We start from the raw sequence: 12,678 nt of genomic DNA, 5'->3' as shown, positions 1-12,678 counted from the left end.
TTAAATAGAAACATAACAGACACCTGTTGCTGCATTCGAGGAGGATAAAAGTCTGAAGATTTTTTTTTTTAAAAAGAGATACAGCACTGAAACAGGCCCTTCGGCCCACCGCGTCTGTGCCGACCAACAACCACCCATTTATACTAACCCTACAGTAATCCCATATTCCCTACCTACACTAGGGGCAATTTACAACAGCCAATTTACCTAGCACCTGCAAGTCTTTGGCGGTGGGAGGAAACCGGAGCATCCGGCGAAAACCCACGCGGTCACAGGGAGAACTTGCAAACTCTGCACAGGCAGTACCCAGAATCGAACCCGGGTCCCTGGAGCTGTGAGGCTGCAGTGCTAACCACTGCGCCACTGTACCGCCCACAGGAATAATCAGGAAAAATTTTTAAATAATCAACATTTCAACTGCACTTAAGCATTAGATGTCATAAGATAGAGAATATGAGCCACAGAAGGTAACTACACAAGAACCATCATTTTGCGAGCTTCCACATAACCAGAGTGAAGAAATAAATCCCATGTTATATTTAAGACTGAAACACTTTCCAAATTAAATAGTAAATATGTGTTTTAAACTTATTAATATATAAACCTATATGTGCAATATACAACAGAATGAGGCACAGATGTATTTTTGGCTTACACACATAATAGTGTTTATAAATAGAGGACAACTGCTTAAAAAATCACATTCTTACCTCAACAGAAGTTCTTTGGGTAACTTTTTATTTATGAGTGATTCATCGTTGCTTGAGAAAACCTAAGCCAATCAAAATACAATGATCAGAAAGCCAATATTGAACATGAAACATTTTCAAATCAACTTTTAATACACTCCAAATCCAGTTAACCTGACAATTTACAATGTATTTTTATGTTTCAATACACTCAAGATCAACATTCTCATTCCCAATTTATTTGTACTAATAGCAAATGGCAATTTCCACAAGTGTGCCCACGAAACCAATGACCCAAAATTTATAAGCAATCGGTTTACACCAAGGCAAAATGCACATTACAATATGACTAACAAATTGAGAGACACTGAAGCAGTCCACAAGAATTTGAAATATCTTTAGAGCCTAATACTTAGACAATCCAATAAACTGCACGGGTTCTTGGTATGATGTTTTCTCAAATGAGACAACTCAGGATCGCACAGGAGGCGGCCACTTGGCCCATTGAGCCTGCGCCGGCTCCTTCAAAGAGCAATCCAGTTAATCGCATTCCACTGCTCTTTCCCCCGTCCCTGCCTTTTTTTAAATCCTTCAAGTATTCATCTAATTCCCCTTTTGAATGTTACTATTGAATCTATATCCAGCATCCCAACAGGCAGTGCTTTCCAAATCCTAACCACTCATTGCATAGAAAAGTTTTTCCTCATGTCACCTGTGGTTCTTTTGCCAATCACTTTAAATCTGTGCTCTCTGGTTATCAACCCTTTAGCCAGTTTAAACAGTTTATCTTTATTTACTCTATCTAAACCCTTCATGACTTTAAACACCTCTATAAAATACCCTCTTCGTCTTCTCTGCTCTAAAGAAAACAACCGCAACTTCTCCAGTATATCCACATAACTGTAATCCTTCATTCCTAGCGTTATTCTAGTAAATCTCTTCAGTATCCTCTCCAAACCTTTCACATTCTTCCTAAAAATATTCCTATATTTCCACTTTATGCAATGAGCCCAGATATTGCCTTTGGACAAAAATGAAACCAAAGTTAAAATATGGGAAACAACTTGTATTATATATTCTGCATCAATAGGCCTCTTGCTAGAGGCCATTCAGTCCAGATCAGACAATGCTGGAAGATGCTCATATCCCATAATAATGAGCAACAGAGACCAAGTGCTTGCTTTCTCAGGTATTGTTAAAGCCTTAAATGATGTACAACCAGACTACCCTAATTTAATTTCAATGGCTTGGCCATTTCAGATCATGAGTAAACCTGAAAGCTCTCATTCTTTTTGTTCACCAACAACCACACAACCACCCCCCCACCAACCAGATATACCACTGGCTTATGTCTATTTTAAATTCACAACATATTGTTCTAAAATTGCATGCGAAGCAAGACACTTCAATATATGAAACACAACGGTGCTATACTGTCATAGGTCCTATAATCCCTATTAACTTGGAAGAAAAGAGAACTTTCAAAAATGTTCTATGAACTATTGTACATGTCAGAATGGCTACATTTCTCAATGATATAACTATTTATTTGCAGAACTAGAAAGCAGCTTAATCTGAAAGGAAACAAAGCAACATACAGAAGATGCTGGAAATTTGGCAAAAATAGAAATTGCTGGAAACAATCAGCAGGTAAGACAGAATCTGCAAGGGGTGGGGGTCGGTGGGGGGGTTGGCAGGGAAGGTCATCAATCTGAAGTGTTCACAAATACATCAGCCACTGAGTATTTGCAAAAGATTTTCTTAAAGTCCAAGCTACCAATTAAGAAAAACTGTGGGCGGAAGCAAAATAGATACAAATAATAGGTCAATCTTTAAGAGTTTAGATTTTAGATTGATTGGAAAGGAACTCCTCTAGATACTGAAAGGATATGGGTCAATGGAGTACAGAGGCTGTTACTATCTTACTTCAGGGCACACAAATTATATGATTTGAACAAAATCCTGATTATCTCACTTAGCTTCACATTCATTAGTGTAATTAATTAAATGCAAGGTGACAAATTAAAATTCCAAAGGAAGCCACTAAAATATTTAGCAAAATCTGGATTTTAAAAAAAGTCAACATAGTGGAGTATCAGAGTTATTCATGACATATTTGGAACTACCGACTATAGCTATTAGCCAGATATACATCGTTTACCTATGAAGGACCACAAACCCATGAATTAGCACTTACACCACAAGGTCCGAAGTGCAATTCTCAGGATGAACTGAAATAGCTGATCTCAGCCAGGGTAGCAGCTGAGGGCAATAAAATTGGCCTTGACTCAACTAAGACAGGGTCAAAGTAAACAAAAGATCCCACCAGTAACAAGATAATCATTGCTCTCAAAAGTGCACACGTGGACATCAGGTCAAATTCCAATCCTGCTCAGTGCTATACTCTAGTAATATAGCCTGCCAAAAATTCGCAGCTGGTCTCATGTACAAAGAAAGTCACCTGGGAGAGGTGCCAGAGCATGATTGGTAACCACGGCACAGGTCTCACCAAAAGTAAAGGGGTTCCGGGGCAAGAGGGGAGAAAACTGGAAAAAAAAAAATGTGCAATTTTATGCAGGCTCTCCTCCTTCCTTACACATCCTCCTAAGATTCACATAAGACATCCTCAGCGCATCGAAGAAAATTCTGATAAAGTGAAATTAAGGTAAATCAGACCTGAATACATTTTGATTTAGGTCAGCAATGGACGTTACTCCTTCACAAGAATTAGAGGAAATGATTTATCTAAGGATTACAATATTCCTTCAAGAAAGATTATGGAATTTAATCACCATAATCCACCAAAGTTTGCAGAGGTAGATGGGGATCCTTCTTCATGACAACAACAACTTTTGTTTAAACAAGTGTGCCTTCACCATAGTAAAACATCCCAAGCTACTTCACAAGAGTGCTATCAAACAAAATAGCCACATAAGGACATATTAGGGCAGATGACCAAAAGCTTCGCCAAAGAGTGTAAGTTTGAAGGAGCAAAGGTAGAGAGGCGGAGAGGTTTAGGGAAGAAATTCCAGAGTTTAGGGCCTGCGCAGCTGAAGGCACAGGCCAGAATTGGAGGAGTACAGATATTTCAGGGTTGTAGGAGATTACAGAGACAGGGAGGGGCAAGGCCATTGATGGATTTGAAGGCAAGCATGAAAATTTTAAAATTGAGGCATTGCTTAACCGGGTGCCACTGTAAATCAATGAGCACATGGATGATGGGTGAACACGACTTGGTGTGAGTTCGGACACAGGCAGCAGGATGACCTCAAATTTACAGAGGGTAAAAGTTGCAAGACCAGCCAGGAGTGCATTGGAGTAGTCAAGTCTAGAGGTAACAAAGGCATGGATGAGGGTTTCAGTGGCAGATGCACTGAGGCAGAGACAGAGTTTGGCAATGTTCTGGAGGTGGAAATAGGCGGTCTTAATGCAGATGTGTGGTCAGAAGCTCATCTCAAAGTCAAATACGACATCAAGGTTGCAAACAGTCTGGTTCAGTCTCAAAGGGATGGAGTTGGTCGATAACGAATGGTATTTGTGGGGACTGAAAACAAAGTTGAGAAATAGGAGGAGACCAAGTATAGATTCAACAATTACATAAAAAAGGAAACGAGTAGCTTAAGTGAGCATTGGACCCTTAGAGGGTGAGACTGGGGATTTAATAATGGGAAACAAGGAAATGGCCAAAGTGTTGAATAGGTATTTTGCATCAATCTTCACTGTAGAAGACATAAAAAGCATCCCAAGAATTGTTGAAAATCAAGAAGGAAAAGGGAGGAACTTAAATCACTAAGGAAAAGGTACTGGGAAAACTAATGGAACTAAAGGCTGGCAAGTCCCCTGGTCCTGATGGCTTGCATCCTAGGGTCTAAATAGAGGTGGCTGCAGAGCTAGTGGATGTATGCGATGTAATCTTCCAAAATTTTCTAGATTCTGGAAAGGTCCCAGCGGATTGCAAAACTGAAAGTGTAACACCTCTATTCAGGAAAGGAGGGAGACAGAAAGCAGGAAACTATGGGTTAGTTAGCCTAACATCAGTCATGGGCAAAATGCTGGAATCCATTATTAAGGAGGTAATAGGACATTTAGAAAACAAAGTGACTCCTGACAACACAGCGGCCCGCTGACGTCATAAGAGTGCTCCAAGCTGCGCACATGCACAAACGGTCTCTTGCTCTCAGTGAGAGGCCGTGCATGCGCAGCCTCCGTCTTGCCAGGACTAACTGGCGCGTGCGTGGGAAAACGTCATCGCGTAACGCCAACATGAGCAGCTGAATGGGGGCCTTTGAGGCTGGAGCTTGATCCCCGCCACTCGTTCCCCCCACTCAACTACTCGCTCCCGCCCCACTGGTCGCGCTCCAGACCTCGACGCTTTCTCCCCCTCACCGGCCACTTCCACCACCTCAGCCGCTCGCTGTTGACCTCGCCACTGCTTCCCCCCGCTCCCCTCGGTCGATTGTTCCCCGCTTCCCGCCCCTCCCCCCCCCCAGCCACTCGCTCCTACATCACACCATCACCACACGCAGCCGCCTTGCTTCTTCGGCAGCGCGCGGAGAACAATCGAGCGTGGGGAGTGAGTGGCCAAGAGGGGGAAGCAGCGCGGCCTGGAGCTAGCATCTGGGTGGGGGAGGTGGGGGAAAGAGAAGCAAGGAGCGAGCGGCTGGAGAGCAGGGTGGCATGGGGGGGGACCGGAAGCAAGGAACGGGGAACAATCGGCCGAGGAGAAATGGGGGAGTGGGAGCAGTGGTGAGGTCTGGAGTAAGCAGCTGCCGGGGGGGAGGGGGGGGGGGAGCAGTGAGGCTGGAGCGCATGCTAAAGGGAAGGCAGCAGGCAGGCAGCAGCGAGACGACGGAGGGAGAGGAGGGACCTATAGAGAGAAGCGCAATGGCAGGAGGGAACGGGGGACTGTTGGGGATGGGATGGAGGCAGCGATAGCAACCACTGAAGGGATTTTCGGATTGAATTTGTTTTTCTGTGATAAATTGAGCTGTGCCATCTTTAATCCTGGCAGCTGCCTGAATGTCACAGAGAGTGACATTTCAGTTTAGGGGACTATATGTGCACATGTGCTAGTACAGCACCACCTAGTGGTTGCGTTGTCAGCAGATGCAGCCTTTAGAAAATCATTATACTATCAGGCAGAGTCAACATGGTTTTGTGAAAGGGAAATCACATTTGAAAAATTTATTAGAGTTCTTTGAGGAAGTAATTAGCAGGGTAGATAATGGATAGTTGTGGTGTATTTGGATTTCCAAAAGGCATTTAATAAGGTGCCACATCAAAGGTTACGACACAAGATAAGAGCTCATGGTGTTGAGGTAACATATTAGCATGGATAGAGGATTGACTAACAGGTAGCAGAGAGTCGGGATAAATGGCTCATTTTCAGGTTCAAACTTTAACTAGTGGAGTGCCACAAGGATCAGTGCTGGGGTGTCAACTATTTACAATCTATATTAATGACTTGGATGTAGGGACCAAGTGTGTGGTAGCCAAACTTGCTGATAACAAAGATAGGTAGGAAAGCAAGTTGTGAAGAGGACACAAAGTCTGAAAAGGGATAGAAGTAAGTTAAATAAGTGGCCAAAATTTGGCAGATGGAGTATAATGTGGGAAAATGTGAGCTTGTCCACTGTGGCAGGAAGAATAAAAAAGCAAATTATTTAAATAGAGAGAGAATGCAGAAATCTGTGGCTCAAAGGGATCTGGGTGTCCTGGCACATGAATGTCAAAATGTCAGCATGCGGGTAGAGCAAGTAATTGGGAAGGGAAATTTGGCCTTTAATGCAAGGGGGATGGAGTATAAAAGTAGGGAAGCGTTGCCACAACTGCACAGGGCCTTAGTGAGACCGCATCTGAAGTACTGTGTACAGTTTTGGTCTCCTCACTTAAGGTAGGATATGATTGCATTGGAAACAGTACAGAGTAGGTTGACTCGGCGGATTCCTAGGATGAAGGGTGTTTTTTTTTTAAACGAGGAAAGGTTGAACAGATTGGAGTTTAGAAGAATGAGAGGTGATCTTATTGAAACATAAGATTCGATGGAACTTGATAGGGTAGATGCTGGGAGGATGTATCCCCTTGTGGGAGAGTATAGAACTAGCGGGCACTGTTTAAAAATAAGGGGTCTCCCATTTAAGACAGAGGCAAGGAGGATTTTTTTTTTCTCTAGACTTGGAATTCTCTTCCCCAGAGAACAGTGGAGGCTGAGTCATAGAATATATTCAAGGCTGAGTTAGGCATTTTTTTAAAAATCGACGAAGGGTCATGGGTTATGGGGTCAGGCAGGAAAGTGGAGGTAAGGCAACAATCACATCAGCCATGATCTTACAGAACGGTGGATGGAGCGGGCCTGAGGGGTCGAAGGCCTACGCCTGTTCCTATTTCTTTGCTCTTATGATCAAAAAAGCAATGGTGACATGAGGAAAAACTTTTAAAAGCAGCGAGTGGTTAAGAACTAGAATGCACTATCTGACAGTGTGGTGGAGGCAGGTTCAATTGAGGCATTCAAGAGGGAATTTAATTGTCATCTGAAAAGGAAGAATGTGCAGAACTAAGCGAGAAGGCAGGGAATTGCTTCTTCGAAGAGCCAGCACAGACACAATGGGCTGAATTTGTGATTCCGGTGGCACAACAGAGGTAACAGAGCAGGAGCAGAAAGAGAAGCTATTGCAGATAATTCTCCGGCGACGGCTGGATAGATAACAATGAAACCAGGAAAGTGCAGTTCCACCAAGGTGGGAAATAGAGGGGTGCTGGAGGAGAATAAGGTGTGGTCAGCCATGTTAAAGGCTACAGACAGGTCATAGAGAGATACAGCACTGAAACAGGCCCTTTGGCCCACCGAGTCTGTGCCGACCAACAACCACCCATTTTATACTAATCCTACATTAATCCCATATTCCCTACTACATCCCCACCATTCTCCTACCACCTACCTACACTAGGGGCAATTAACAATGGCCAATTTATCTATTAACCTGCAAGTCTTTGGCTGTGGGAGGAAACCGGAGCACCCGGTGGAAACCCAAGAGGTCACAGGGAGAACTTGCAAACTCCGCACAGGCAGTACCCAGAACCGTACCCGGGTCGCTGGAGCTGTGAGGCTGCGGTGCTAACCACTGCGCCACTGTGCCGCCTGTGTTGGATGCCACTGTGTTGGATGAAGAACAATAATTAACATTGATGGATTAACTGTCTGATTTAGTATCAATGGATTAATAACACAAGTTACCACCAATGGAGTAACAGCACTATGTAATGGCAATGAATGATCAGTAATATTTAGCATCACCGGATAAACACTGTGAATGATTATTGTCGGATTAATAGCATTATTTAACTTCATTGTATCATTACTTAATATTGCTTGATTAATTTTGTTGGATTACTTGTGTCATGCAGGGCCCCACCTGCCAAGAATGACGCATATTAATTTCATCACATGAACATTGATTTTAATGATCGTACGTATTCAATCTTCACGTTTCTTCATGGATCTCTTCCCCCCACTCCCCCCTCCGCCCACCCTTCCAATGACAAATTTCAAGCCCTCCCTCACTGAACTCTGGCCTTTTGGGTGTCTTCCCCCTCTTTCCCCTCAGAACTGTCAGCCATACTGTCAGTCAGCAAGGTTTCAAGCCTGGGAATTCTCTTTCTAAGCCCTTCCACCTCCTTCACTTTAAATACATTCTTTAAAGTTCATCTCTATGACTAAGCACTTGCTCACCCTTCCTAATAACACCTCCTTTGGGTTGCCATTTTTTTGACTAAGGCTCTGTTGAGCTTCTTTGTCTACATTCAAGATATATAAATACAAATAGATGATGTAGTTATGTACCTTTTTTAAAAAAATAGCCACATTTTTGTGCTTTAGTAGTACTAACCCCAAGGTATAAGAGAGTCACTTTCAGACTAAGGCCAACCATGCAATAAATTAAACAAAACCACAGTCTTGTGTTGGAACATGACAGAGTCCAAAGATGTGTACTCCACTGAAAGGATTGTCCTGTATTATATTCAATTGAGGTTCCTGCCAGAAAAGTGGCTGGAGTGGGACCCATCAGGAGGGATCTGTAAATAAAACCTGAAGTCAATGGTGCTTTTTAAAAGAACTTTTTTCCAGGTGCAATTGCTATTAAGTATTTGGTCACTAAATGCATTCTTAAGCGCTTGATTTAAAAAATATTTTATTTACAAGGTACTCTACAGGGCCCTACATATTGTTTATTTCCCAGTAAAATTATTCCAACATTGGCAAACTAATTATTAATCTTTTGAAACCCCTTTTATTCTTTACCAAATGTTTGTTGCTTTCTGCAAAATTTCAGATAAGACTTTATAAAGGCCTGCTATTGATCTCAAAGTTTGAGCACTGATATCAGTGATCAGACAAAGGAGGCTTGTCGGTGAATATCACTAGAAAGAATGGAAACCAGAACTCTGTTCCACCAAGTAAATGAAGACACATGGTTCAGTCAGCCAAAGTCATAATTAAGTTTTTTGCCTTCAGTTTTTTTTTTAAATAAAGGAGGAGACAGGCAACTTCCTTGATCAGGAAAGGGAATTATAGGGTGTTGCAGAGGCAAGCTGTAACACTTCTCAAATGACTACCAGAAAGGTGACCAAATAGCATGAATCGTTAAGGTAAATAAATCTCTTGCTGGAGAAGATACGTTCGAGGATTCTTAAGGAACTAAGGAAGGAAACTGCAGAAACTTTGGTACAAATGTTCCAGAAATCACTGAATATTGAAGAGGTATCGAAGGGGACTGGAAAAAGATTTTGAAGAGTTAAAAAAAGTGTCTTGGAAAACACAGCCAAGCGAGTTGAACGTCCACTGTGGGTAAAGTTATGGAAAGCCTTCAAGATAAGATCATGAACCATTTGGACAGAAATAGAGTCATAAAAAGATAGCAAATATAGTTTCATGAAGGGGAGGTCTTGTCAATCTAACATACTGGTTTTCCTTTAGGGTGTGATATAGGAGGTTGATGGAGTAAGGCAGTGGATGCGAGTACTTGGATTTTAGTAAGAGCTAGTACTGAAAATAAAGATAGCAGGAATCAGTGGAAATAGTTTACAACTGGCACATAATTGTTTAGCAACAGAACCCAGAGGGTAGTGGTACAGGGACTGTCTGCAGTCTGGGGGAGATTTTAACCAGTGGGAATTCCACAGCAGTCTATTTTGGGACATCTATTAATACCTTTATAAATGATCGATAGCTAGGAGTCACAAGCACTGTCAAGATTTACAGATGATACAAAGTTAATAAATGTGGTAGACTGCAAAGCTGAACAGGATAAGCTACAGAACATTTTGTATGTACATGGGAAGTGGATACTCAGGTGGCAGATGAAATTCAATATAGAGAAGTGCCTCACAAGGGGACAAAAACAATCCAAGGTCTATCAAAATGAAAAGAAAATCATGTGCCTAGAAACTATAACTCTGGGGATCCTCATTGTTTCAGTTTTATTGTCAATCACAACAATGCCTAATGACAATGAATAATGCAAATCATATGTTGGAATATTTTAAAGGTCAATATGAAGCCAAAATAGTGAGGTATCCTGCCACTTCATGCATCGTTGATATGACTGAACGTAGAATACTGTGTACAGTTCTGGCTGCCCGAGTACATAAAAGGATATTACAGCTATTGAAAGGATAAAGAGGAGAACAACCAGAAGGACTGAGGGGTTGGAGGCGCTGGTTTATTTGGAGCAATTATGTAACGTGGGCATGCTCTCATTGGAAAAAGTGCTTGAGGGGTAATGTGACTCTGGTTTTAGGATTTCAACAGGACGAGATAATGCAGACTACAGCAAGCTCTTTCACCTTGTCCAGACTAGTGAAATCAGAGGACACAGCCTGAACTTGAATGGGGGGGGGGGGGGCGGTAAATTCAAAACTGGAGAACCATTATTTCAGTGAGAAAGTGCTAAAATCATTGGAATTGGATCCCTACAGAGATGGTAGAGATGAGATTTCTTTTCAAAAATATTTTGGGATATACATGTGACACTTGGTACCTACACACTGAATTCTCAATCTCAGCTGTGCTGCTGTGGGAGGTACTAAGTAGATATCAAGTGGTTGTCCACAGAAGACAGATCAGATCTAAATGACAAAACAGGCTTGAGGAGCTAAATGGCCTACTCCTGTTCCTACGTAGTTTAGAAAAAAATACAAGTTTAGTTGACTAATTATCACAATATCTTCTTTGTACTGCACTGATGCAGTCATACAGTTTCCCCTCACCACCACCTCCTTCAGATTTCAAATCCAAGGAAGGGAAAATCAAAAGGTCCACTAAAGGAAGCAAGGCATATTTATGCTCATTAATACTGGTAAACTGCTCTATGTCTACATTTCAAAGGTGCACAGGTCATCTACATGAAAATTCAACACTCCTTCACTCGGAGAGCTCACAAAGTGGCTAAGTATAAAGGCAGAAGCAGCAAAAAGCAAGCAATAAAAAAGAACAAGCTATGAAAGGCCAAAAACTCTACTGTAGTTTTGCAAGTCAACAAACCATCTTTAATTTTGGGTGTTGGGAGTGGTCAAAATCTTTATGATATAGTTTCATACATGCACATTAAAATATATCATACTAAACACCCCCTTAACAACATTCAGGCTCCACACCCCTCCCCATCCCACCCAGAGTCTTGGTGGATGTAAAACAAACTGTTGGTAACTTCAATTACTGGATACAATAGTGCAATACTATCAGCTTAAAAAAATGCAGAAATCCTCTGAAAATACATTTGAACCGCCCATTCAAATGAAACAAAGAACAAGGGCAATGTCGCATAGTAGTTTTAAGTTTGAGGGTGTAGCTTAATATGTGAAAATGCATCGACAGATCTTAATTACGGAGAATTTCACTAAACTTCAATTATTCTCTGGCGTATGTGAATTTATATAAACCCAACCGCACACTCAGTAAGCAGATAGGCGTCTGGGGCAGCAACAATGCACCAAACACTTGTTTTACAATCAGCTGCTTCCTTTTCTGAAGCGACGCTCTGCAGTTCCCCAGCCCACACACACGTAAACACCCAGCCATCCAAGAAACCTCTCGGTTCACACACAACAACCCCAACCTCTCCGCTTTTCTTTCGTGCCCCTGGTGATTGGGGCCGAACCCCATTGTCTCCCCTCCTCCCCACTCCGGCCCGAGCTGCCACTCCTGTGAAGCGGGGCTGCAGCGCACGGACAGGCAAAGGGAGCGAGTCCCTGCTCAGCCTCACCCCCATCGCACAGGCCCCAACGCATCAGCACCACCCCGCACCTCTGCGGGCAGTCGGCGAGGAAGGACACGGACTCACCTCAAAGCGGCCCCGGGTAATGCCATTCATGGCTCCGGGTCTGAGTCTGGGTCTCGGCCGCTCCCGGATCCAACATGGACACAGCAACCCCAACCGCCGCCGCCTGACGTCACACCGTTAAACCACCAACAGAGCACACAAGCTTATTAAAGACCGGCCACTTTTACCCTCCACACCTTCATAGCCGTCATCAAAATTAAAAACATTTTCCAGGGCAGGCAGGGCGTGTCTCTTTAAACACTTTTTAAAGTTGAAGAGGCAGGCGACACGCCTGACGTCATTTAGCCGGGAATACAACGCCTGGGGTTTCTTTGGCTTTTTCTGTCTGTCCTCATCTGTCCAACTGAGTAAATTTAAATGCGCTTCTTGAATTCCCCAAGTGTTGGAAGAAAAATCAACGGAAAAATGTCAAACGTAAGTCTCCCTTCTGCAATTTATCCTTTATAATAAAACAGAAAATGCTGGAAATACTCAGCAGGTCTGGCAGCGTCTGAGGAGAGAGAAGCAGAGTTAACGTTTTGAGTCAAAGACCTTTCATCAGAACTGGGAAAAGTTAGAAATGTGATAGGTTTTAAGCAAGTGAAAGGGAGAAGGTGGGAAAAAGAACAAAATAGAAGGTCCATGATTGGGTGCAGGAGAGATTAAATAGC

General features: G+C 42.7%; 1 protein-coding gene across 3 annotated transcripts in view; it reads right to left on the bottom strand.

Annotated features, from left to right (window-relative positions):
- Window positions 1–12,364, bottom strand: part of fbxl2 (F-box and leucine-rich repeat protein 2) — a 305,824-nt gene extending 293,460 nt beyond the window's left edge. The window contains exons 1-2 of one of the 3 annotated variants that reach the window (XR_010975078.1): window positions 12,029–12,364; window positions 711–772 (exon numbers count right to left, since the gene is read on the bottom strand). Coding sequence is in view for 2 of the 3 variants with exons in the window: in XM_068032240.1 (XP_067888341.1) it covers window positions 711–772; window positions 12,029–12,058 (92 nt within the window). In the remaining variant the exon portion in view is untranslated. The remainder of the gene's footprint in view (window positions 1–710; window positions 773–12,028) is intronic. The other 2 variants (XM_068032240.1, XM_068032241.1) reach the window with 2 other exon arrangements.
- Window positions 12,365–12,678: the final 314 nt, after the last annotated feature.

This window comes from Heterodontus francisci, chromosome 5 (assembly GCF_036365525.1).
Source record: "Heterodontus francisci isolate sHetFra1 chromosome 5, sHetFra1.hap1, whole genome shotgun sequence".
NCBI lineage: Eukaryota > Metazoa > Chordata > Chondrichthyes > Heterodontiformes > Heterodontidae > Heterodontus > Heterodontus francisci.
The sequence above is the reverse complement of the archived record's forward strand: the minus strand, read 5'-3'. Positions and strand labels throughout refer to the sequence as shown.